Source organism: Ovis aries, chromosome X (assembly GCF_016772045.2).
Source record: "Ovis aries strain OAR_USU_Benz2616 breed Rambouillet chromosome X, ARS-UI_Ramb_v3.0, whole genome shotgun sequence".
Lineage (NCBI taxonomy): Eukaryota > Metazoa > Chordata > Mammalia > Artiodactyla > Bovidae > Ovis > Ovis aries.
The window spans coordinates 82,307,946-82,334,876 of NC_056080.1; the positions used below are offsets into that span (position 1 = coordinate 82,307,946).

The 26,931-nt window shown below is 50.9% G+C and overlaps 2 protein-coding genes and 1 pseudogene across 2 annotated transcripts; 2 read left to right on the forward strand and 1 right to left on the reverse strand.

The window, feature by feature from the left end:
• Positions 1 to 312: 312 nt before the first annotated feature.
• Positions 313 to 2,065, forward strand: LOC132658806 (melanoma-associated antigen 1-like). Its single transcript, XM_060407989.1, has 4 exons — positions 313 to 460; positions 553 to 644; positions 1,542 to 1,868; positions 1,961 to 2,065. Exons 1-4 carry the CDS (start codon positions 313 to 315, stop codon positions 2,063 to 2,065), a joined length of 672 nt encoding a protein of 223 aa, XP_060263972.1.
• Positions 2,066 to 6,566: 4,501 nt separating this feature from the next.
• LOC101106825 (heat shock transcription factor, X-linked member 3-like) lies at positions 6,567 to 8,030 on the forward strand. The gene is made up of 2 exons (XM_004022249.4): positions 6,567 to 7,046; positions 7,437 to 8,030. Exons 1-2 carry the CDS (start codon positions 6,567 to 6,569, stop codon positions 8,028 to 8,030), a joined length of 1,074 nt encoding a protein of 357 aa, XP_004022298.1.
• A 1,090-nt stretch (positions 8,031 to 9,120) lies between these two features.
• Positions 9,121 to 10,319, reverse strand: LOC106990662 (EOLA-like protein; annotated as a pseudogene).
• Positions 10,320 to 26,931: the final 16,612 nt, after the last annotated feature.

The following is a 26,931-nucleotide window of genomic DNA, read 5'->3' on the forward strand; positions in this document are numbered from 1 at the left end:
GAGGAAGGGTTGAGGCTGTTAGACCCCAGGGCAGAGATGCCATCCTGGCCCTGTGGTGGGTCTTGGAGGCCCCAGAGTGGGGTGAGCAGTTCATTCACCTCCGGCTTAGGGCCCTTGGGTGGTGAGGTGTTAGGTCCGAGGGTGGAGGCTTCAGATCTGCAGAGGATGGGCTCCTAAGACCCCGAGGAAGGACTGAGAAGACCCCCACCTCTGTGGTCAGTGTAGAAGACCAGTCGGGATGTGAGGAGGAGGTGAAGACCAAGCATCTCCCCAGCCCAGACCCTGCAGGAGGCCCTGGACAGGTGTGGCCACATGTGGGGCCCCTCAGTACTTTCTGTGCAGACTCAGGTCTTATTTTTAGTTACCCTGCAGGTCCCCAAAGGGGAGGAGCCAGGCTGTGCCAGAGGAAAGAGGGCACTACAAGAGAACCCCGAGAAGACCACCCACCTCACAACTGGGGGTACTTCACAGAGATCACCCCTCCTACCAACACAGAAGGATCAAGTCTGTGCCACAGTCTACCCCCAAGGTGCCCCTCCATTTCTCTCACAGGGCTCCAGGAACCAGGAGGCAAAGGCGGAGGTCTGAGGCCTGAGTCCATAGGTCAGAGAGTTGAGGAGGTCCAGGCAGTGCCAAGAGTCAAGGTGAGTTGGTTACCCTGAGTGTGTAGCAGGGACTCCACATCCCAGAACAGTGGGAGCCCCCAAAAGCCCTAATCCCCCCCACCATGTCAGCCCCACACCCTCAAGCTGTACTGACTGCACACTGGTGAGCCACCTCACGTCCTCCTTCAGGTAGCCAGGGGTTAGGCCGCTGAGGAGGAGCTCCTCTATGAGGCCTGAGAGCACCCCTCAAGAGGAGACTGGTAAGTGGCCTGAGTCAGACCACCCAGGGTGGGTTTCTCAGCCGAGGACATTCACAACCACCCTCTCCTGCAGGCCCAGGGTCCCCATCTGTCCCCCTTCCCCACTCCTGTCTGCACGTCAGTCCCGGTCATCATGCAAGAGATGCATGAGCTCTGCCAACCTGAGAGAGTCTTTCAGGATCCAAGAGAGGAAGAGGGCCTGATGGAGGCACAGTTCATCTGGGGTGAGGAGAAGGAGGTGGTGGAGGAGGAGGATGAGGAGGAGCAGGACGTGGAGGAGGAGGAGGTGGAGGAAGAGGAGGTAGTGGAGGAGGAAGAGGAGGTGGAGGAGGATGTGAAGGAGATAGAGGAGGTGGAGGAGGAGGACCAGCAGCAGCAGCAAGTGGAGGGAGGAGGAGCAAGTAGAGGAAGGAGATGCAGCTACCTTCTCCTCCTTCTCTCGGTCCTGGGCACCCTGGAGGAAGTGGCTGCTGCAGCAACACCCAGTCTCCCCCAGAGCCCTCTGGGTGTCTGGCCCTCTCCCGCTGTCTTGGCTGCCACTCCAGGGAGCCAATATGAAGACCATGACCTCAGCAGGCAAGATGAAGTGCCAAGCATCTCACACGACCAGGAAGATGCCAGATCCTGGCTCTGAAATGCACTGCGGGTGAAGAAGAATGAGCTGGTGCAATTCCAGTTCAGCAGATGTCTTGCCAAGGAGCCCATCACAAAGGCAGAAGTGCTGAACAGTGTGTTCAAAGATTACCAGGACCATTTCCTGGTGGTTCTCGGTCAAGCTTCAGAGTATCTGCAGCTGGTCTTTGGCTTGGAGGTGAAGGAGGTGGACCCCAGTGAGTACACCTATATCCTGGTCTCCTCCCTGGGCCTCATCCTCAGTGAGATGCTGAGCGATGGGCAGAGGTTGCCCAAGGCCGGCCTCCCGGTGGTGATCCTGTGCCTGATCACTGTGGAGGACGGCCACTCCCCTGAGGAGGAGATCTGGGGAGCACTCAGCAGGATAGGGGTGTGTCTCAGTAAGAACACTTCATCTATGGGGAGCCCAGGGAGTTGCTGACCCAAGTGTGGGTGCGGGAGGGGTACCTGGTGTACCGGCAGGTGCCTGATGATGACCCTGCTTGCTACGAGTTCCTGGGGGGTCCCCAGGGCTATGTGGAGACCAGCAAGTTTAAAGACATGGAATATCTGGACAGAGTTGGTTGAAGGGGTCCCAGCTCCTTCCAATCCCTCTGCAAAGACTGCGAGGGAGGAGGAAGGAGGACTCTGAGCCAGAGCAGCAGCCAGGCTCCTTCCAGGCCATGTCCAACAGCTTGTCCTAGGGGGCAGGAAAGGAGGCTGATTCTTCCCTCTGTGATTGAAGAGGGAACAGTCAGCCTTCTCAGCAGTGAAGGTCTGGGCCCGTTGGGGGAACCCGGTGTGTGGCATCTTCGTGTTCCTGTCCTCTACAATGACATGGAGGCTCATCTCTGTTTTCTTTAGGAATTTTTCAAATGTTATTCCTTTTTATAGAAGATAATGCATTCCAGTACCTAACTACATCAGTGACGTTGATCATACTGTGTTTGTACTTAACCAGTTCAAGATAAAGAGTTTTCCTGTTCTGTAAAAGAGATTAGGAACACTTCCATTTTATTCTGTGGTCCTGCACAAGATAACATGGAATTAGAATTAGAATGATTTTGGAAATGTGAATTTATTTAGCAGTGATATAGTTGGTGGAAAAATTAGAAAATAAAAAGTGATAGTAGTGAATTCTTGCTTCTTATACCTTGTGTGTGTTCATTTTGTACAGCTAAGGGATCTCAGTTTATGTGGATTTGCCTGGGTTATCAAAAGAAGTAGCAATTCATCTGAGTCAAGCAGCCCCCTCCTCACTGGTGCATTTATTGAAAAGACCTTTATGGAGCCTCTGCTCCATGAAAGCCCCTGTGTTAGCAGTGGGGACACTGGGAGAAGGAGGACACCCCCACATCTGGAGCAATGGTCTAGGAGCCACAGTCACATGAGGTGTATCATGGGAGTGAGGAGAAATGGGACATTGCTGTAAGGTGTCCTTTTGGCTCTTGGATAAACCCCAGAGAGATCTCTTTCTGGGGCAACATGGAAGGGGTCCTGGCTCTTGTCACTTTGCTGCTGACCACAAGGATGGTGCAGGTGTTTTCTACCCATTATCTGCTAGGAATCCTGAAGAACTCCTGTCTCACTCCCTTGAAGTGATGCCCAGAAATCCATGGACTGAGCCTCTCTTTCCTGGTCCTGGGGGCCCAGAATTCAAGGTGTTAACTATCTTTTAATTATCTTCATTGCAATTGGGCATTGTAATCAAAGAAAACATTTATCTGCAATGATGAAAGGTAAGTATTTGGATGCAAGACCACCTGGAACACATGCAAAGAGTGGTTCCCGCTTCTGTTTCCTGGAGCTGCTTGGGTCCTGCTGAAACACTCCTCCACACCCAAATTTCACAGGTCCTCTAATGGGAAATGGGCCTTTCTGGGTAACCCATACAATGAAGAATCTGCTTGCATTGTGGGAGTCCTGGGTTCAATCCCTGTGTCAGGAAGATCCCCCTGGAGAAGGGCATGGCAACCCACTCCACTATTCTTGTCTGGAGAATTCCATGGACAGAGGAGCCTGGCAATCTATAATCAATGGAGTTGTAGAATCAGATATGACTGAGTGACTAACACTATGGTCCACTACAGTTTAAGTAGAAAAGTTTCTTAGTTTTATTTATGAAACATCCTGTTTGGCTAATTAGGAATTCCACACCCTATTGAGGTGCATATTCTCTAACCTCCCCTGGACCACAAAGTAGCCAACCCTATCCAGTGGAGAGTGGAGGATTTTCTGGGGACAACTGTGTGAAAGATTCCTGCCCTGTTATCACAGGGTCCACAGTTTCCAGGCCCTGCGAGCTCTGTCTCATCCCTCATGTCCATCCTGCAACCCAACACACGGGGCTCCTCACACCCGGTCGCCTCCCAGATGAAGAACTGAGGCCACGGGGCTTGGCCATCTTCTCAGGATCACGTGCTAGTGAGGGCCAGGGTGGGCTCAGAGCCCTGGTCTCAATTACTCTGGAGCCCCCACCCCTCCCGCCCACCCCAGGCCACGGTCCAACCTTGCGACTTCTCATACATTCCTCTTCTCAGTGCTACATGATGCCTCTGAGGTGACAAAAATCAGGGCTGCGGAAGGAAGGGGACAAGGAGAATCAGAAGCCCTGTGGGGCTGCTCTGTGCTTTGCTGAGAACTGACTCTGCTTGGGGCCGGCGTCTCTGTCCAGTCCTAGTGCTTCCAGCCTGAGGGTGGTGCCCTGTTCCTGCTGCTGCCATGGGGCCTCCTGCCCAATTGAACCTACTAGGCTGACCAGCTCATCACTGAGCAGGAGGGAGGGAAAGCCTGACTGTATGGTCCCAGTTCCCACTGGGATAAGACCCTACAGGAGGCTCCTCCGATATGGGAGGGAAGGGAACACAGGTGGACCCTGGAGACTCCAGATCTCCCGAGCTGCAGCGAGGGAGGGGAGCAGTTGGAGGGCCTTTGGGCTGGGGACACAGGAGGGTGGACACCAAGCACAGGGGCAGGAGAGTGAGGTGAAGAAAGGCAGGCCTTGGATGTCATGAGAGCTTGTGTGTGCACAACACAAGTGTCCTGAGCCACGGCTGACAAAGACCCCTTTGGCGACACACAAACACACTGCCAGGGCCTGGGTGCTTCCTGGAGGAGGGGGACCAGAAAAGGCAGCTCCCTCAGGACCCAGGGGGTGAGGAGGGGCCCAAAGCGTGGAAGGGAGCAAGAAAGACCAGCTAGCCAGGCTACCCACAGATACCATGACCTTCTGTCACCTTCAGAGGAGCCACCAGGGGCCCCCACCAACGTTTATAGCCTCCAGAGTTGTGTCCCAGTCAGATGGGAAGCAAAGCTTTGTCAACCTGCTTTTAAGCAGAAAGGCCATGAGGAAGCCCAAGTTGAAGCCTGAATCTCATCCATGCCACCAGTCATTAGGCAGAAAGGCCCCTGGGAGAGCTTCTTCCACATCCTCTTCTTAGCTCTCTCCTTTCAGATACCAGGCTTTGGCCTTCACACAGGGAAAATGACCCTGCTACTGGCAGAACTGGGAGACAATGCCCTAGGGTCCTCAAATACGGGCCTTTCCAAGGTGCCAGTTTGTTTCCTACAGAGTAATTTTCAAGAACAGTGGCCCACAAATACCAGAGAACATGCATCTCCAAACCCACTCCTCTACTGCCCACATGTGGTAAAGACCAGTGACTCACTCAGGTTTCGTCCAGTCCCATACCCGCACTCTCATCCTTTTTCAAATACAGGTAGACGGGGGCTTCCTTTGGTCACATCTAGCTCAACAAGTTAGACATGTCCCTGGGAGTGAGTGTGTGTAAAGGAGGGCCCTTAAGTACCTAACCCATAAAATCATTCAATGGGCCTGCCATCTGGGTAATGGAGAACAGATCCACAGTGGTGGTGGGGACAGGGGCAGGGGCAGGGAAGATCAGAGCTGGCCTTGGAGAGGACCAGTGAAGTGGTTGTTTTCAACAGAACCGGCTGTACCTTGAGCCCCCAATCAAGTCCTTCAAAGGGAAGGTACTCAAAGTGACCCAAATTGGATGTGGGTTGCCAGGACCGGGGGTAGCAGAAGCCCAACCACCCCATTGAGGAAAGGCATCAAGGCTTTTGAAACAGCCTCCAGGGAGGCTGAATCTAAGGCTCTGGGAAGGGTATGGGAAAAGCACACACAGGTGTTCCCAAAATGAACACTCTAGGGCCACCAGAGTGGTGTTTATGGGAAAAACTGGAAACTGAAGACAACAGCCTGTCATCTGCAGTGGGATGATACCTGTGGGTGGGCAGAGCTCGGGAGGCTGCAAGCTCAGTGGAGCACCTAGCTTTGCCCTCCCACGTAACATCCTGGGGAATCTGTGTCTCAGGTGCTTGGGAACAGTCAAGTGGAATATGAGGTCACTGCACTGCGCTCGAGCACAGCCCTACTATGGGGAGAGCTCGACCTGGGGGGTGGTGGGGACAAGACAACTGGACTCTGACTTTGGGGCGAACTGAGTGGGCCCAACCAACCAGCAGCACCAGCCAGAAGACAACAAAGCTAGAAGAGGGGGAAGGATTGGGGAGCCACCAACTCAGGCAAGACAAATCAGCCTGCTACAGACCCCATCTTCTGGGAGGGACAGTCACCAGGGGCCCATCTGATCCCTGGGATCTCTCTTGGTGGTAGCAGACCTAGGACTCACCAGGGCCTGGCCCTTTAGCAGAAGCCAGCTACAGGCCTGTACGTTATTAGTGAGGGGAGTGAAGTTAGGGACACATTTGTCAACCCAGCCAGGGCCTGGCCCCTGAAACAATGTGCCTGGCAGCAGAGGAGAGTCCTTGTAGGCAACCTGAAAAATACTTTTCTGTGCTTTTAGACAAGAGACAAGCTGGGGATCCCATCTCCATCCCCAGACCCCGCCCCCTCCACACTGGTCCAGGGCTGCCTCTCCACATCACCTCTGTGACATCATGAAACAGTTAAGGAAGCTGACCACTTAATTGGCTGCCTGTCCCAAGACCCAGATTCTAGAATCTCCAGAGAGTATTTATGGGGCACCCCGACCATGGTCTGAGGCCCATTTTTCCTGAGCACTCACTGCTTGGATAGATAATGTTCCTTAGCTAGACTGGCTCCATGGCTAGTCAGAATTCCCATGAGGCACGGGCAGCCCTGCTGATCCTATCAGCTGACAGGGAGCCTGCAGCAGGGGACACCCATGATTCCTCCCCAGATCCAAACCTGGATTCAGCGGAGGCTTTGGAGAAGCAGGGTGACCAGCCCAAGAGCCCAGATCCAGGCCTCCGTGACAATCCACCCCCACAGGTCCCAAACCCAGAAATGGCCAACGAAGAGAACAATGCCATCCTTGGGCTGTCCTTCCCCAGGAAGCTCTGGAGGATTGTGGAGGATGCGGCCTTCACCTCTGTGCACTGGAACGATGAGGGAGATACAGTGGTCATTGAGGCAGATCTCTTCCAGATGGAGGTACTCCAGCGCAGAGGCACGGACCAGATCTTCGAGACAGACAGTATCAAGAGCTTCATCCGCGAACTGAACCTGTACGGGTTCAGGAAAATCTGCCCTTCGAGTCATTCTGCAGGGAAGAAGCTCATGGTAACGTAGAAAGCCCTTCCGGGGAGACTAGACTAGATGAGCTGAGTGCTGGACGGGTTTCATTTCCCAGGAGAATGTTCTCGTGAGAGGGTGGTTAAGGAAAGAAGAGAAAGCAGGGTCTGTTGTGTTCTACCACCCCTCTTAGACAGGATCCATGTGGGTGACTCCAGACACTGAGGGGCCACTTGATGTCCGGGAGGGCCAGTAACACCTCAAGTGAAGACGGCCCTGGGGGAGCTCTAGGGAGCAACATGCTAGGGCCTCATAACTGCCAGGAATGAAGAGACCTTGTCTTCATACTTAGGCATGGCCTAGACTGTTGTGGGGAGGAGGGTGGTGAGGAAGGGCTCTTTTCCCCTCTCATGGCTAAAGTGATTCATTTTCTTTCAGATCTATCGTAACTCCAATTTTCAGAGAGACAAGCCTCTCCTTCTGCAGAACATCCAGAGGAAAGGCAACCCCAGAACAACTTCTCAGCCTGCCACCAGCACAACAACAACCCCAAAGAGAAAGAAGCGAGTGGTGACAACCAGACACTCTCCTCAATTCCACCACAACGAGTTTACCCAAGAGGCTGGCAACAAAGTCCAGAAGGGGATGCCAACTGCTCACAGAACCCCAAGCCAGTGCTCACTTGTGTTCTCTGACCTTTGGTCTGTGGGCAATGTAGCCAGGCGGGCTGGGCAAAACCATCTCCCCAGTGATCAGGGCAGCCCCAGTGGAGAGGGCACATCCAGCAAAGCCATATCTGTGCCCTCGGCTACTGCTGAAAGGGAAAGCCCAGGGAAACTGCCCGAGAGCCCCCCGGTGTACCCAGATCATGAATCGTTGATGACTTTGTACAACACCTGTTACTCCATCCTGATGGCGGGCCTTTTAGTCATGACCCCAGAAGAGGCCCTTGAGGTGGAGGAGGAGCAGGGAGAGTCCTCAGATTATAAGTGTGCCCTCTGTGAGCAGCTCAAGAACAAGCCCAATCCCTGAGCTGCCAGATCCCTAGGGACACTCAAAAGCACTCTCTTATAATCAAAAATAGATTTCTGGCTCTAATAAATTCAAGCAAAACTCCACTGGAGTAAATAAACAATCAAACGAGAACTACGAATCTGTGTTCTTTCTATCTGTCCATTGTATTCACACATGGCACAGGGTGAGCTAGAAGAGGCTGGAAGCCCATGCCCCAGGCAATCTTCAGTCTGGTCCCCATGGTCCATTTTCATCTGAAACAGCAGCATTTCACAGGCTCATCTAAGGGTCTGACCCATGAGCCGAGTGCTGGTCCCTGGGCCTTGCCTGCTGCTCAGCAGACGGCCCGACTGGGCTCCTGACTGTGGGGGTGTCACCTTCCATGAGTCATACACCCTGCAGCAGAAGGGGCTCCTCAAGGATCCCCCAACAATGCAACAAGTTTCTGATCAGCAGCTGAGCATCCCAGCTCCCTATCCAGGGGCCTCCTCAAGAGGCTCACTGGAAAGCAGGGTCACCCCAGCCACTAAATGCCTTGCAAACACATTAGCCCAAAGCCAAAGACAAATACAAGGTTTCCACAAGGTGAACACCAGCCCTTGTCACTCTGCCCTCACAGCTGTGTTTAGAAGCCTATCTTTGGATGTGAGGTGGCCAGGCACTGTGTCCAACACACATACTTTGAGAGCCAAGGGACACTTTACAGTAGGACAAGTGTCACGTGCAAGGACAAACCACAGCCTGTTTCTGGGCCTGGGGGCCTCTCTGCCTGCTTACACTCAGCCCCGCCCCTGGCCTTCCCCCATCACCCGCTGGACACTGTTCCAACATTAGGGAGTTTGGACCAGAACAGAGGGAAAAACACTAACCGGTTTCCAAACAACACATTTCTCTCAACCACCCAGACCCAGCAGGGCCAAAATGAGTGGCAAGACCATCAATTCATAAAGCTCAAAGTCCCGGAGTCTCTCGCAGAGTCCAGAGCAGCATCACACAAGGGGAGTCCCTGCCCCTGGCCCCACACCGACTAGGCACTGCAGCACAGGGCCGATTCAGACACAACCAGATGGGAAAGTCCAGAGTGCGGTGGTGACTGCATGGTAAAAGCTCAGTCTGGACAGGCCTCCTGCCCAAAGGGGATCAGGTGCTGGGGGATGTCCACCTGGAAGATGTCTTTCTGCCCCTCCCAGGGACAGGCTGCAGCAGCCAGCGGGGGTTGGCGAGCACAGTCACATAGTTCTGTCACAGGTCAGGTAGCAGGGCTTGATTCTTCAGCTCCTGCACCTAGTTGGGACCTAGGTTTTCTAGGCACAGCAAAATGCCCCCAATGACCACAAGACCTGTGTGCAAAGACAGGACACAGAATGAGAACAAGGTCATTCAAAGTTGCACCTGCTTGAGACTAAGACTGTATCATGGAGGGAACCTGAGGTGAACTGGGTCCTCTGGCTGAGGGCTAACCTCAGCAAAGGGAACTTGGGGCGAGGCCAAGCGAGGGAGGGAGTGGAATGAAAGGGAGAGGCCTGGTGCTCCAGGAACCCACTAGGACATGGGTAGCTTTCAGTCTGCCCACTGCAGGCCACAGGGACAGAGCAGGAGGGCCCCAGAGGGGGCCAGCAGACATCGGGTCCCCAAGGGGTTTACCAGCAGACAGGTGTTGCTGTGGGGCCTCACCCCTGGGGAGTCAGGGGACTTGCTCAGGCCCAGCTTTAGGCAATGTGAGTATGGAACCCAGGCTGGGTACTTTACTGCCTCTCATGGTCTCTGCCAGGCACACAGACACACATGTGGGGACACACACACACACAGACAAGCACCACGTGCAGTCCTGGACCCACTTCTGCCTCAAGCGCAAACGGGGACTGAGGCCCAGAGTGGTGATCAGGAACCTTGTGCCGCCAATTCCCAGTCCATGGACCCTCACTGTCCCTCTGAAGAAACCTCAGTCCCCACGCCCAACCCCACCAACTGGTTCAACAGAAAACAAATAAGTACAACCCAGCTGAGATCCAGGGCAGTGCCAGGGCCCATGCAGGCAGCAGGAGGCGGGGTGTCACTTACCCACGATTACTCCATGGCCGAACTTTTCCCCTGCAAGGCCTGGATCTGGGTGGGGCTCATTCTGAGCCTCCGCTCCAGCAGCTCCCACCAGGCTGAGTCTTTCCAGTCCTGGTGCACCATGTGGATGGCCAGGGTACAGTGCCAGTGACCATGTAACACGGGCTGCCACAGCATCTCCAGGTTCTTGACACCATTTAAGATGAAACCCACATAAGGCTGTCAAAAGAACAGATAGCTGAACTTCATCTCCCAGGGCTCCTAGGGCTCCCAGGGCCTCATGTGGCTGTGGAAACACAAAACCACAAAGGTCAGGAGTGTGATTCAGTGGCCTGCAAGCTCACAGCCCTGGGCTGGACCTCAGCTTCACGAGCCCGAGCACCCTCCAAATCTGCCGACACAGAATGCAGGGGTCAGAGAAAGCTGGCTCATTCCATTCATCTCCATGCAATCCACTGATAGAGGGGTGGTGACCCAGAAGACCCATCCATTACATGCAGTCTGTGGGGAGGTCAGCAAGGAGAGTGGGACAGTGGGAGAGAGGCACGAGGTGAGTTCCAAGACAGACAGCCCTGAAACCCTGGGAGCACTGAAGAGGGAGGGCAAGCCCCCTGGCTTCACAGCCCAGAGGCTGGGCTCTGGTCCTCTCCCAGCACAGACAGGCATTGTCCTGGGTTTGGCTTCCCCCACTCCCTGCCACAACCCCACCCTTCAGCTCCACAACACCATCATTGCCCATGCTCTGGAGATCCCCCATCTTAGCCCAGGGTTGCTAAGGGCAGATCCATGCTAACCAACCTGGACTCAGCCCTGGGGCACCCTGGACCTCAGATGGCCCTGCCAGGTGTCTTCCCCACACCTTCCCCCCCACCTTCTTCCTAGCCCTTCCCATACCACTGCCTCCACTGTCAGCAGATGCCCTGGCCCCTGCCCAGAGCCTCGAGAAAGAACAAAGGAGAACAGGAACTAATGGGATGGGTGTGATCCATGTCATCACCAGGGCCTGGGACAGCACCATTCAGGTATCACAGAATTCAGACCTCAAATAATACACTAGGTTACTGTCACCTCATTCAATGGCTGAGGTGGCACTGAGGCATAGACTGCAGGGGACCTGAACACACACACCTCAATTCGCACTTCTTTCCCTGTACCTGGAGTGGGGTCCCTGTTCACTGGAGCCGGGGAGGAAGCAGAGGAGCAGAGCTGTAAGCCTGAACCTCAGCAGGGTCTCAGCACCTCGCAAGGGGCCTCCGTTTCCACATGGCTATGAGGACAGGAACAAGGTCCCAGGGACACCCAACCCAGGGCCTTCTGGGTTGGCACAGGGCCTTCTGGGTTTCCTTCATTTGACACAGCAGAGCCACAGTTCTCACAGGCCCACAAGGCCCCACATGATCTGGCTCCTACCCTAGTGGCCTGCTCTCCTCGCCCCTGCATTCACCTCCGGTAGCCATGAAGGTTATCCTTCCATCCTTGGAACATTTCAGTGTGTTCCTACCTCAGACCCTTTGCAGGGTGTGAGGACTCACATCGTGTCTCCTCAGAGTCAAGTGCTGGAGTCTCAATCCCAAGTACCTCGGTGTGACCTTACAGACAAAGGAAAGGTCTTCACAGAGCTGATGGGGGTCAAGTGAGCTCATGGACCCTCCTCTAACAGGACGGCTATCCCCATACAAAGGACACATTTAGAGACAGACAGGAACACGGGGGAACTGGGGTGAAGAGGAAGGTGGAGCTCTCCAAGCCCAGACACACCCACCAAGGCCAGCAATGCCCTGGAAGTGAGGAGGGAGAGATAGGACAGACTCTCCACAGCCCTCATGAGAGCCAACGTCAGCTGACATCTCGACCTTGGCTGCCAGGCCTCCTAAACCAACACGGTTCCTAATATGAGACACCTGGTGTAATCCTGATGCGACTGCTGGCAAATGAAGTCAGAAAGTCAGCTCTGTTGGGACATCTCTCCACAGGGGTAAGCAGGGAGTGGGGGACAGCTTCTCCACTCCCAGCACCTCAGGCACACTCCTCCATGTCTGCACATCTTCATGTGTCTGTTTTCACCCTTACACGGTGTCTGTTTACACCTCCCAGTGTCGGGGGTCCCACAATTTACTGATGTTTCCCTCTTGATGGAAGGGAAGGCAAAAATTCTGCTAATACAGCCACTCAATGTGACCACACACTCACTGAAGAGCCATGCAGGAGGCGGCCCAGTGCACAGGGCACACACCTGAGGTGCTGACACATGCCAGCAAACGGCCTTCCACAAAGGCTTCCCCTGTTTCCACTCCACCAACCACAGACAAGGGTGTCATGTCCTCATGCACTGGCTGGTCCCAAACATCATCATTCGGTTAAACGTTTGCCCACCTGCTGGGTGATGAAGGGTCACACTGTTCACTGGGTCTGGCTTGGTTACAAGGACCTGGCTGTCCCCTGGGGCTGGCCATTGCTATGTCTTCTACTGGGGTATGTGACTGGATCCCAGGCTTGCCCAGTTTCCTCCTTTCAGTTTCTCAGCCAACCCAACCCCTCCTTCCTGAGGGCCTCCGAATCTCACCTATGTGGGTGGAGTCCCTGAGTAAGAAGTGGCTACAAGCCCTCCTACAGCCTGAAGCAGAGGGTGCCTGCTTGGTGGCCAGCAGAGAAAACATTCTTCCATCTGCTTGACTGGGCATCTTTACCTGCCCAAGGACCAGAGGAACAGGGAGAAAGTCACCAGTGACAATACAGCAATCTTGGACAACAAGCCACCATGGTCTCCTCAGCAGGGGCCTCAGATCACGGGGTCCCAGGAGGGCCTAAGTGATGAGAAACACACGTGCAGGTTCCCTCAGGGTGGGTTCTGCTCATCACAGCAGCTGGCCTGTCCTCACACGGCTGGCACAGGGACCCCCATGATGCCTCAGCCTGCAGCACAGAAACCCATCCCCCAGGAGTGATGGTGATTTACAGCCCAGGAGACCCCACAAAGAACAAGAGAAAATGACTCCTTCCCTCAAGCTGCCACTCTGGAAGGATCCAGGACCTGCCAGTCAGCGGGCCACCCTCCATGGACTCGTGGTTGGGCCCCACTAGGAGGGGAACTGTGAACAAGCAGCTGAGCCTTGCAGGGTCAGGCTGGGTGGGGGCGACTCGCAGGGGACAGCGTGAGGTCACAGTCCAAGGGTGGTTTAGGAGGCTGGAGGGCAGGTCTGCTGGAATCTCCCCATGTGTCCCAGGGCATTGCTGGGATACACACGTGGAAGGAAAGCGGGCAGGGACTGTGGCCATGGAGGGGGCCAGAAGGTCCAGCTTGGTCCCCCGGCAGGCGCTTCTGGTCCCAGAGCCTGGAAACCCCTGCCTGGAGGTAACATCTGTGCACGAGGCAGGTCCCGCCTTCCTGCAAGCAGAGTGAGCCATGGGCGCTTTGGGATGTCTGGGCTGCGGCCACCAGGCAGGACAGTGGTCCACCACTGGGACAGAGACAGCTGACAGTACTGGCTGGCCTCAGTCGCATCAGCCTACAAACACTGACGCCTATCATTTCCAGTGTATATGGCTTCCCTTACTCACTTAGGCATGCAGTTTATGTAGACACACACGTACGAACAAAGGTGCATTCCCTCACCGGCCCTGTTCACTAGGAGACAAACTAAGATCCATCATGCTCTGAGGCACCTGGAAGGTCAGGCCAGGAGGAGCCTCAAGACCTGCGGCCTGAAGCAGGACCTAGAGGAGGACCAGGAAGTGAGTGGCCTGGTGGAAGAGAGGGGAGGAGGTGGAAGGAGCAGTGTGGGAGGAAGAGTGTGGGAAAGATGGCGCTGAGGTGGAGATTCTGGAGAAGGACTCGACTCAGGCCTGCGGCAGGGCAGGGCAGGACTGGGACAAAAGGGGCTTGGGTGGGGCTGCGGCGGGGCTTGGGTGGGGCTGGGGTGGGGTTTGGGCAGGGCTCTGGGTAGGGTGGAAACACAAGAGGCAGGACGTAGCTGACAAGGATGGAGCTGTGGACGTGGGAAACCCACGGAGAGTGGGCCTGTCCAGCTTCATGGCAGAGGCCAGACTGCCCTTTTGAGTCCTTGCCATAGGCGTCCAGTCTGTGAGAATTGGTGAGAGTCAAAGTGACCGTGACCCAGTGTCTTCTGTGACTGCATCTGAGCTTCAGAGTGGACCCCAGGGGCCAGCGAAGCAGAGAGAGGCACGACCTCTGGGAGGAGTTCCCCATCTCTGGGCTGAAAACCCAGGCTGGCTTCCCTCCAAGCCACCCTGGGACTGCTGGCTCAGTGCTGAGCAACAGTCTATCTGTTTTTTTGCAGATGTGAAAGAAAATCCTCCCTGTGTTACCTGCTGTCCCTGGGACCTGAGGTGTCTCAGAGAAAGGCAGCTTTGCCTTCAAAACTGTTTCCTGAACTCTTCCTCTTGGCTGGGGGCTCAGCCCAGACTCTGCTCCTGACTGCCGCCCTGGCTGCTGTGTCCCTGCCTCCCAAGTGCCTGATCACAGTAAATGCTCCTCTTCCTGTCCCCACTGCTACTAGTTGAGCTCAGGCCTCATGGCCTGGGGCCAGTGTTGTCAGCCTAGGCTCCCCCCACCAGCCTGAACCCCTGTCTCTTCTCCTCCACCATTGATTCTGTGTCACATCGCACACATATCTGTCCTCAACCCCGGATGGAAAGCACAGCTGAGCCCAAGCCCCAACCTGTCCATGGTGCCCTGGGGGGCTTCCTGTGGTCCCAGGTCTCCTTCCTCGTTTCCCAGCACTCTGGATGGCTGTGCTGGACCTAGGCTCTGTGCAGAGTACATCAGGGACCCCACACTTCAGCTCATGCAGTTCCTGCCCCTGGACTGCTGGCTCCTCTTGTCCCAACAACCTACTGTCCTCCTTCCAAGCACAGCTGTAACATCCCTTTTCTGTCTGCCCAAGTGTCACGTGCTCTCATCTGGTAGTTCTGGGGCACCCTGCATCTTCCTGTTGATGTCTTTGCCCTCCGCTTCCATCCAGGCTGTGGCTGCTGTGCACAAGTCTGGACCGCCGAGGGTCACCAAGTCCCAGCATGGCAGGGTCGATGTCTCACTGATTCCCATTAGCCAGGCACCCATGCAACTGCTGCCGTGGGAATGTTATTCCGAGCAGTACTTTCCCTTCTAGCATGCTCTCTCTTTGCAGAAGTCTCCCTGCCATGAGTTGAGGGTCAGAGACTGCCTCCTGGACTTGAGGCCTCAGTGCTGCAGGGACCCGAATGAATACCACACCCAACTCCCTCATGCTGGTGCCCTGATCTTGCCCCAAGAGTGGTTATCAGCTACCTCCATACACTCCAGAACCTCCTGGTAGTGGTTTCAGATCATGAGGGAGGGTCCTGTGAATGGTAGGTAGGCTGCTGCTGTTCTTTCTGCATCCTGGTTATGAACTAGACCTTGCCCAGTGAACTGGACACCTATGATGTGTGGCTGCTGATAGGGGCAGCTGTGAGGCCCTGCTCCGTGGCGTTTCTCCACACCTGTCCCATCCCTGCTGCTGGCACCAGCTCTCCACACATGCCCAGATGTGTAGACCGATCCACAGGGGGTGCTGCCTCCCACCCCACCTGGGTCTCTGAGGCTTGGTGAGGGTTCTACTTTGCTCCTGCTGTGCGTTTGCAGGCAGCACTGACCTGGAAGGGCTCGACACAGATTCTCGGTTTCCCTCATGTCCTCCTTGGCCAATGTGGTTTCCTCTCTGAAATGCCTGTTGCCCATATCCCCACTGAGCTGTGTGTCCTTTCTGTGCTGAGTTGTGGGCACTTCTTTTGGGGTCTGGGCACTCATCCCTTCCTGGTGTTTGTATTGCCGATTCGTTCTCTTCTGTTTTCAGGCTAGCAATGGACTCAGTATTCACCTGGTGTCTCGGAGCCATAAGTGCCCCACAGGTCAGCATGTGTCTGTTAGACCCTTCCACTGTGGGCTGCCATCCACCCCCAGGCTTGGCACTTGGGGCAAGCAGTCCCCAAGGAGATGTTGCCCTGGTGTCCAGCACTCTGCCCATGAGAAAGGGCTCCTTCACCTCCATGTCAGTTCCTCAGTCCCTGCCTAGCTTTGGTTCTGGGCCTTGGACTCCCACACACGGGACAAGCCCAGGGGCAGCCGTGTAGCTCCAGGAGGTCAGCCAGACCTACTTCCCCTCTGTCACCAGGGCAGCTCCCATTGACCACATCCCTTTGCATACAGCCCAGATGGAGGGGCCAGCCTGAGAACCAGACAAGTTTCTGATTTCATCTCAGTTCTGCTGCAGTTCTTTGAGAGGACACGGCACGCATGGGACCTACGGACACGGATGGCCACTCTGCTGCCACTGCTCAGGGTGCTGATTGCCTAGGAGATGGGGCACCATCCAGGGGGACTGGGAAGCTTCTGTGAGCCTCTGGTGCTGCCCTGCTCGCATTCACATCACAGGCCTTTACATCATGTTTGAGACAGAAGTGGGAGATGCTGGTTTGCATGTGTCCATCACTCCCAAGCTCTGGGGTCTACATGCTCTTCACTGTCCTCCATCTGGGCAGGATGGCCACGACCCGGGTGCCACGCCCACCAGGACTGGAGAGGACTTCTAGACACCAGGCTGCAGCTCACAGAATGGATCCAACAGTTTAGTTTGTGAGAACAAGGAGCAGGGAGGGCGGACTGGAGTGCACATTGTCATCCCATACCCATGGTGAAAGGACTTCAGTGAGGGGACTCTCGCACTCTGGGTGGGAGACCAGTCCAGCTATCCCTTGAGTACTAGTGTGCCCACCATGGTGACTTGGCCAAGCACAGAGTGGGTGTGAGGGGTCAGGAGCAGAGGATGCCCATGAGTTGCCACCAGAGGTGAGCAGGTTCTCCAGTTCATGAGCGGGGCATGTATCCCCTCCCTTTTTCTGTGCACTTCTCTTTTACTCACTGGAGTTCATGCAGGGTTTCCGTTCGGCCTTACCATCTTTTCCTCACATCACATGTTCCCCCAGGTTCTGAAGGAGTCCTTGACAGACGTCTCATTAAGCCCTGGACCTGGTTCTAGGGGATAGTGCATTCCAGGCCTCCAGACCCTTGCAGCTCAAGACCGACTGATGAATCCTGGGGACTGGCCCCATGTCCCTTGACCATTGAACCCCTGTGCCCAGAAATCCCAGCCCAGGGGGTAGTCCCAAGGGGGCCACAGAGTCTCTCAAGTTGGTGTCAAGTTGACCCTGTATCTGGCAACCTCCATTCCTCTGGTGGTCCCACCTGCCTGCGTGGGCTCACTATCTCAGTGCCCTAGGTCCCTTTGGGAGGGACTAGGGTTGTTCCCACGTCTGTTTTCTGTGGTGCTGCAGTGTCCTTCTCCCAGGGAGCCGCCCCATCCCTGTTCCTCAGTTGCAGACCTGAGAACTGGCTCAGGGGCCCAACCTGGGTGAGGAATTTGACCTGTTTACTGGGGTGGCTGCCCTTGGCCTCAGTGTCGTTTTGGACTGTACCTTGGTTGGTTTCCCACCTATCAAAGCTCTGGGAGGCCACGTTGTATGGACCACCTTCCCTCCTCTGTGGGTCCCGCCTCCTGGGAGGTGGCAGCCCTCATCATGGTTCCTGGCTCCTGGCAGCTCAGTGTGAGCCCACGACCTCTGCTGCAGTCCCTGGGAAGCAAGAATGGATGAAGGGTGTGTCGTCCATCTCCTCCATCACCAGGCATGGTGAGCCTGACCTGTGTTGTACAATGACTTCGCTCTGCTTGGCAGCCGGGCAGTAGGTGACCAGCTCTTCCCATGCTTCCTTGGTTATCATCATGGTAGTGCTGTGTGTCTTGCCACAGATCAGGGCCGCCAGCTCCCCTGCTTCCTGGGATGGAGGGCACATGTGAGGGAGGCCTCTGGTCCAGTTTGCTCCCTTGAGGGTGGGGGCACTAGCTCTTTATGGGGTGGGGGAGGTGGGCTGCTGTCACAGGCTCAGAAGTTCAGAGACGTCTTGGATGTCCTGGTCTTCTGGGGTCTGCCGCCTAGTCTCCCTGGCCTTCATGTCAGTGATGCTTGTTTTCCCAGGAGGACATCCAATGCCAGTGGGTCAGTCCTGCCTTGGTGGAACATTCAGTGTCTTTGAGGTTCAGCCACACCTGTTGAATCCTGGGCTGATGTTTATCCACTACCTAAAGCTTTGTCAGCTACTGGGGAGACTCTGTCCCCCCACCCCCACACACACATTGGTCCTCACTGTTCTTCATCCTAGGCTGGTCATCACCCTGCAGACAGCAAAGCAAAGAAGTCACTCCCCTCTATTCCCCCCTCCACATTCCACACACCTGGATCTTCTCACTTGCCAGGGAATTCCTCTCCCCCTGCCAGCCCAGCACAAGTTCTAGCAGCTGGGCTGTGGCCTTGAGCCCAGGGCTGAGTACACACTGACTTTCCCCAGGATGGGTCCTCATAACCCGTGGGGCAGGGGATGTCAATCTTGTACCAAGCCCCCATCTCACCACCTTTCCTCAGAACACTCCAGGGCCAGCCTTCTCAGGATGGGTCCTTTGTGAGGCTGTTCCTGGGAGTGGGGAAGGTAGGGAGTTGGTGCAAGAGGCTGGCTGGGGACTTACCACCAAGGGGACAGGGAGCAGACATGGTTGAGCAGGGCATCCCATCATCTGCGATGTTGACCTGACAGTTCCTGCCAGCCCATCCGGAGGTGCAGAGCACAGACAGGCATTGGAGGTGTTCACAGTGGGACCTGATGGTCGGGCCCTCACAGTGCCTGAGACCTTGTGATTGCTATTGACCAAGCAGGAAAACTGAAATCAGGAATTGTTGCCCAAGCAGTGGCTGTGTGTACACACAGGACACCAACTGCCTTTGCCTGTGTGGCACCATGCTCTGCCCTGCACACAGCCCGGTGGGAGGAGCTCTTGGCGTCTTTTGCATCAGACAACTACTGGGTCGGGCAGAACTGCTTCCAGTGCACTGGCCATCCAGCCACCTGCTAGCCCTGGTGTAAGCGCAGCCTGATGGGAGAGGGCAGGTCTGGGTGCCAGACCTCACAAGACAAAGTGCATTCAAGTCCAAGGACACCCATCCTGCAAGAGGCTCCTCCACCGTGCAGGGTGTCACTTGTCCACTCACACATGCATCACTCAGGCCTGGGGGCTGGAAAGGCTGGAGCACATCTTCCAGGCAGACCTGTAAAGCACAGAGCCTGAAACAAGGCAGAGTTTGGGGAACATGAAGTGTAGGGAACCAACCCCTGACTCACACTGAGGGACCATGGAGGGCTTTTCAGACAGGAGGGCCATCTGCACTGGGGCTTATAGTGAAGAGGGTCTCCTTGGCTGGGAAATGGGGGAAGGGCCCTCAGAAGGGTCAGACCCATGGGGGGAACTGAGCCCAGGTGTGTAGCTGTAGCAGGTGAGCTTGTAGGGGGCCCCCAGCCTGACAGTATGTGCATAGGTTCCCTGAGGGATTTTTGGCAAAGGATTTCTAGAGACTTTGGTGTGCTGTGAAGTTTCATCCATTGCCTGAAGAGGCAAGGCTGCATGCAGGAGGTATGTGCAGCGGCCTGATAGGCTGGGCAGGCTCTGGTCCTCCACAGAGACAGTGTAGGAGGAAGCAGACACTCTGCCCTGCCATCTCAAACCTGGATTAGTTCCCAGCACCACCACTGCTGGAGCGTTGAGTCTCTGCAAATCACTCCCTCTCCGAGTCTCCATTTCTTTATCTGAAGGATGAGCACAGTGTGAAATGTCCCCATTAGGAGACATTTGTTGGTGTATGTGACGGGAGTGAGGCAGTCATGGGATGATTCACACAAAAGTAATTTGTAAACCAAAAAGCACCTACTCTGAGTAGTGGTTGAAGAGGCATCTCTTGCAAAGAGAGCTTTCCCCAGAATGAGTGGGAATGCAGGTGAGTACTTTGAAGTCTGCAACTGGGAGACAGGGAGACAGTGAAGAGCCTCCAATTAGGAAAGGAGGAGAACATGGACACCATTGGACCCCAGTGCCAAAGGTTCTACAGGATGTGGCCTGTGTTGGGACTTGAGGGCCATCAGTGGATTTTGAGCAAAGATGTATATAGTGGCCCTTGAGACAGAAGGCACTGTGAGCTGAGTCAAACTGCCAGGCTTTGTGAACTGGGGGCTGTAGCAGGACCAGGAATCCATGAAGCTGGGAGCCTCTTCCCTGAACTGTGCAGGAGACAACATCTTCCTGCTGCCTCAGGTCCTTGACATGCTTTCCACCATTCCATCACCCAGAACACTTCAGCACCCAAGTGTTTTCACCAGCTTGACCTAAACACTTTTGGTAGTGAAACCAAAAATTGATGATACCAAGAAGCTATGTATAGTATCCGTAATTTTCCCTATGTAGCCTACTTGGTTATTCTGTATATTCTTGCCACCTCTTCTTAATATCTTCTGCTTCTGGTAGTTACATACGGTTTCTGTCCTTTATCGAGCCCATCTTTGCATGAAGTGTTCCCTTGGTATCTCTAATTTTCTTGAAGAGATCTCTAGTCCTTCCCATTCTCTTGTTTTCCTCTATTTCTTTGCATTGATCACTGAGGAAGGCTTTCTTATCTCTCCTTGCTATTCTTTGGAACTCTGCATTCAGATGCTTATATCTTTCCTTTTCTCCTTTGCTTTTTGCTTCTCTTCTTTTCACAGCTATTTGTAAAGCCTCCTCAGACAGCCATTTTGCTTTTTTGCACATCTTTTTCTTGGGGATGGTCTTGATCCCTGTCTCCGGTACAATGTCACAAACCTCTGTCCATAGTTCATCAGGCACTCTATCTATCATATCTAGTCCCTTAAATCTATTTCTCACTTCCACTGTATAATCATAAGGGATTTGATTTAGGTCATACCTGAATGGTCTAGTGGTTTTCCCTACTTTCTTCAATTTAAGTCTGGATTTGGCAATAAGGAGTTCATGATCTGAGCCACAGTCAGCTCCTGGTCTTGTTTTTGCTGACTGTATAGGGCTTCTCCATCTTTGGCTGCAAAGAATATAATCAATCTGATTTCAGTGTTGACCATCTAGTGATGTCCATGTGTAGAGTCTTCTCGTGTTGTTGGAAGAGGGTGTTTGCTATGACCATTGTGTTCTCTTAGCAAAACTCTATTAGCATTTGCCCTGCTTCATTCCATACTCCAAGGCCAAATTTATTGACTATGCCAAAGCCTTTGACTGTGTGGATCACAATAAACTGTGGAAAATTCTGAAAGAGATGGGAATACCAGACCACCTGACCTGCCTCTGCAAAATCTTATATGCAGGTCAGGAAGCAACACTTAGAACTGGACATGGAACAACGGACTGGTTCCAAATAGGAAAAGGAGTGAGTACGTCAAGGCTGTATATTGTCACCCTGCTTATTTAAATTATATGCAGAGTATATCATGAGAAACGCTGGACTGGAAGAAGCACAAGCTGGAATCAAGATAGCCAGGAGAAATATCAATAACCTGAGATATGCAGATGACACCACTCTGATGGCAGAAAGTGAAGAGGAACTAAAAAGCCTCTTGATGAAAGTGAAAGAGGAGAGTGAAAAAGTTGGCTTAAAGCTCAACATTCAGAAAATGAAGATCATGGCATCTGGTCCCATCACTTCATGGGAAATAGATGGGGAAACAGTGGAAACAGTGTCAGACTTTATTTCTGGGGGCTCCAAAAATCACTGCAGATGGTGATTGCAGCCATGAAATTACGCCTTGGACACTTACGCCTTGGAAGGAAATTTATGGCCAACGTAGATAGCATATTAAAAAGCAGAGACATTACTTTGCCAACAAAAGTCCATCTAGTCAAGGCTATTGTTTTTCCAGTGGTCGTGTATGGATGTGAGAAGTGGACTGTGAAGAAAGCTGAGCACCGACAAATTGATGCTTTTGAACTGTGGTGTTGGAGAAGAGTCTCTTGGACTCTTAAGTGTCCTTTGAACTGCAAGGAGATCCAACCACTCCATCTTAAAGGAGATAAGTCCTGGGGGTTCATTGGAAGTACTGATGCTGAAACTGAAACTCCAATACTTTGGCCACCTCATGTGAAGAGTTGACTCACTGGAAAAGACCCTGATGCTGGGAGGGATTGGGAGAAGGAGGAGAAGGGGACGACCGAGCATGAGATGGCTGGATGGCATCACTGACTCAATGGATGTGAGTCTGAGTGAACTCTAGGAGTTGCTGATGGACAGGGAGGCCTGGCGTGCTGCAGTTCATGGGGTCGCAAAGAGTCGGACACGACTGAGGGACTGAACTGAACTGATTCCTAATTATTAGAGAAATGCAAATCAAAACTACAATGAGGTATCATGTCACACCAGTCATAAAGTTCATCATCAAAAAGTTTACAAATAACAAAGCTGAAGAGTATGTGAAGAAAAGGGGACCCTCCTACACTGTAAGTGGGGATGTAAGTTGGTCCAGCCACTATTGACAACTATGGAAGTTCCTCAGAAGAGTAAAACTAGAATTATCTTCTGATCTAGAAATTCCATTCCTGGGCATGCTGCTGTTGCTGCTGCTAAGTCCCTTCAGTCGTGTCCGACTCTGTGTGCCCCCATAGACGGCAGCCAACCAGGATCTTCCATCCCTGGGATTCTTCAAGCAAGAATACTGGAGTGGGTTGCCATTTCCTTCTCCATACCTTGGCATAAACCCAGAGAAAACTGTAATCTCATAAGATACAGGCACTCCAATGTTCATAGCAGCACTATTCACAATAGCCAAAATATAAAAACATCCTAAATGTTACTTGACAGATGAATGGATAAAGAAATGGCACATATATAAAACAGAATAGTACTCAGCCATAAAAATTGAAATGATGCCATTTGTAGCAACATGGATGGACTGAGAGATTATTATACAAAGTTTAATAAGTCAGAGAGAGAAAGACAAATAGCAAATGATACCACTTATATGTGGAATCTAATTATGACACAAACGAACATGTCTGTGCAACAGAAACAGACTCATGGAAATAGAGAACAGACTTATGGTTTCCAAGAAGGAGGGGGTTCGGGGAGGGAAGAATAGGAAGTTGGGGTTAGCAGATGTAAACTATTACATATGGAAGGTATAAACAACCATTTCCTACTGCAGAGCACAGAGAACTACATTCAGCATCCTATGATAAACCATACTGGAAAAGAATATAAAAAAGAATATCTATGGGACTTACCTGGTGTGTATATATATATATATATATATATATATATATATATAGTACATGTATATATATATATGTACATATATATATATATAGTAATCACACACACAGAAACAATGTATATACGTGTAAAAATAAATCTTTTCACAGAAATTAATACAACATTGCAGATCAACTATACTTCAAGTGAAAAATAACATGACTGGAAAAAAAAGTTTGGTATGTTTCACTGTATGTAAAGCTTATATTACAAAGAAAATTCCTCTAAACAAACATAGCTCACTAGATAATAGCACACTTGCTGAAAAACTTCCAGATTTCCATACTGATGTCTGCAATTTACCACAAAATGCACCAAGGAATGAGAGCATGTATTAATTTTTAATAGATTTATACCTTAGCTTTTTCAACATGTAAAGAATAAGTTAGCATTTTATAAACCACATTCATAAGCATTCTTCTATTTCTCAACAAGAGGGCAGCATAAACACAATAAATATTTATTCATACCCACATAAACTCTTGAGAGTCCTTGGACTGCAAGAATAACAAACCAGTCAATCCTAAAGGAAATCAGCCTGAATATTCATAAGGACTGATGTTGAAGCTGAAACTCCAATACTTTGACCACCTGATGTGAAGAACTGACTCATTGGAAAAGTTCCTGATGGTGAAAAAGATTGAAGGTGAGAGAAGAAGGGGATGAGATGGTTGAACTGTATCTCCCACTCGATGGACCTGAGGTTGAGTAGACTCTGGGAGTTGGTGATGGACAGGGAAGCCTGGCATCAGGAACTGCAGTCCATGGGGCCTCAAAGAGTCAGACATGACTGAATGACTGAACTGAACTGAACTGACTGACATATACATAGAAAAATCCTAATATAGCCTCAAAATGGATGTACTATCCCAAAAGTGATATATTACACACATTTTAACAATATATCAGGGAAACAAATCACAGATGAATACCTCTAAGTATGGTTAAAAGGATCCAAGAATCTGTACAGCAAAAACAATAAGGCCATTTCAGTCAACATGTACGGACCAAGAGATGATCATACTAAGTGAAGTGAAGCACACAGAGAAAGACAAATACCAAACAATATTACTTAAATGTGGACTCTAAGATATGACACACACACACAAACATATGTATGTAACAGAAACACACTCATGGACATAGAGAACAGACTTTTGGCTTTCAAGGAAGGGAGAATTGGGGGAGGGATGGAGGAAGAGATTGCAGTTAAGAGATATAAACTTGAGTACATGGAATGGATAGACAAGTTCCTACTGTAGAGCACAGGGAATGGTATTCAACATCCTATGACAAATCATAATGGAAAAACATATATATGAGTCTTCTCTGGCAGTCCAGTGGTTAAGACTCCACACTTCCACTGCAGGGGATGCAGTTTCAATCCCTGGTCAGGGAACTAATCCCACATGCTGCACAGTGTAGCCAAAAAAAAAAAAAAAAAAGATTAAAAGAATGTGCACAGACATACAATGTGTATATACACATATATGTGCATAATTGAAACACTTTGCTTTAAAGTAGACATTAACACAACATTGTAAATCAACTATACTTCAATTAAAAAGTAACATGGTTGGGAATAAAAAGATTGGTAGATTTCATTGTATGTAAAGTTTATATCCAAAGAAAATTGCTGTAAACAAATATGGCTCACTGCTTAATGGCATACTCTCTGAAATACTTAAGGAGACACATACTGATGTCTATAATTTGCCACAATGCACCAAGGGAAATGATCGATTGATGATTGGATAGAGGGATGGACAAATGGAGTGATAGGTGACAAAAGATGTATCATAAAATGGTTACAAATACAAACCTCTATATATGCTGTCTATAAGAGACCCACTTCAAATAAAAGAACACATACAGAGTGAAAGTGAAGTGTTGGAAAAGATATTTTATGTAAATGGGTACCAAAAGAAAGCAGGAATAACAATACTCATATCAGATAACATAGACATTGAAATAAAGAACATGAAATGAGACAAAGAAGGACATTGCATAATGATCAAAGGATCAATCCAAGAAGAAGATATAAAAATTATAAACATATATGCACCCAACATAGGAGCACCTCAATATGCAAGGCAAATGTTAACAAGTAGGAAAGGGGAAAATAACAGTAACACATAATAGTGGGAGACTTTAATACCCCACTCACACCTATGAATAGATAAACCAAAAAGAAAATTAGCAAGGAAACACAACCTTTAAATGATACAATGGACCAGTTAGACCTAATTGATATCTATAGGACATTTCACGCCAAAACAATGGCTTTGACCTTTTTCTCAATGGCACACCAAACATTCTACAGAATAGATCACATCCTGGCCCATAAATCATGCCTTGGTAAATTGAAAAAAAAAAATCGAAATAATTTCCATTATCTTTTCTGATCACAATGTGTTAAGATTAGATGTCAACTACAGGGAAAAATATTAAAAATACAAACATATGGAGGCTAAACAACACACTTCTGAATAACCAACAAATAGTAGGAGAAATATGCATAGAAACAAATGAAAATGAAAGCACAACAACACAAAACCTACGGGATTCGGTAAAATCAGTGCTAAGGGGAAGGTTCATAGCAATAAAAGCTTACTTCGAGAAACAAGAGAAAAAACAAATAATGACCTAACTTTACAGCTAAAGCAACTAGAAAAAGAAGAAGTGAAAAACCCAAGTGTTAGTAGAAGGAAAGAAATCAAAAATTAGGACAGAAATAAATGAAAAAGAAACAAAGGAGACTATAGCAAAAATCAGCAAAACTAAAATCTGGTTCTTTGAGAAGATAAATAAAGTAGACAAATCATTAGCCAGACTCATCAAGAAAAAAAAAAGGGAGAAGAATTAAATTAACAAAATTAGAAACGAAAATGGAGAAATCACAACAGACAACACAGAAATACAAAGGATTATAAGAGATTACTAGCATCAGCTATATGACAACTTGGAAGAAATGGATGAATTCTTAGAAAAATATAACCTCCCAAAACAGAACAAGGAAGAAATAGAAAATCTTAACAGACCCATCACAAGCATGCAAAAAGAAACTGTAATAAAAAATCTTCCAAAAAACTAAAGCCCAGGACCAGATGGCTACAAAGGTGAATTCTACAAAGAATTGAGAAAAGAACTAACACCTATCCTACTCAAACTCTTCCAGAAAATTGAAGAGGAGGGCAAACTCCCAAACTCATTCTATGAAGCCACCATCCCCCTAAAACCAAAACCAGACAAAGATGCCACAGAAAAAGAAAACTAGAGGCCAATATCACTGATGAACATAGATGAAAAATCCTCATCAAACTTCTAGTAAACAGAATCCAACAACATATTAAAAAGATCAGACATCATGACCAACTGACTTTATCCCAGGGAAGCAAGGATTCTTCAGTATTTGCAAACCAATCAATGTAAGACCCCACATTAACAAACTGAAAAATAAAAACCACATGATTATCTCCACAGATGCAGAGAAATCTTTTGACAAAATTCAACATCCATTTATGATAAAAACCCTCCAGATAGCAGGCATGGAAGGAACATAACTCAACATAGTAAAAACCATATATGATAAACCCACAGCAAACATATTCCTCAATGGTGAAAAACTGAAAGCATTTCTCCTAAAGTCAGGGAAAAGACAAGGGTGCCCACTCTCACCACTTCTATTCAACATAGA

What these genes read in the sequence shown, in the direction of transcription:
- LOC132658806 (XM_060407989.1), top strand. Translation starts at nt 313, where the DNA reads ATGTGGGGCCCCTCAGTACTTTCTGTGCAGACTCAGGTCTTATTTTTA. An exon ending in CACCCACCTCACAACTGGGG is followed by an intron (nt 461 to 552) that starts GTACTTCACAGA and finishes TTTCTCTCACAG; the next exon opens with GGCTCCAGGAACCAGGAGGC. An exon ending in GAGCACTCAGCAGGATAGGG is followed by an intron (nt 1,869 to 1,960) that starts GTGTGTCTCAGT and finishes GTGTACCGGCAG; the next exon opens with GTGCCTGATGATGACCCTGC.
- LOC101106825 (XM_004022249.4), top strand. Translation starts at nt 6,567, where the DNA reads ATGGCTAGTCAGAATTCCCATGAGGCACGGGCAGCCCTGCTGATCCTA. An exon ending in CTGCAGGGAAGAAGCTCATG is followed by an intron (nt 7,047 to 7,436) that starts GTAACGTAGAAA and finishes ATTTTCTTTCAG; the next exon opens with ATCTATCGTAACTCCAATTT.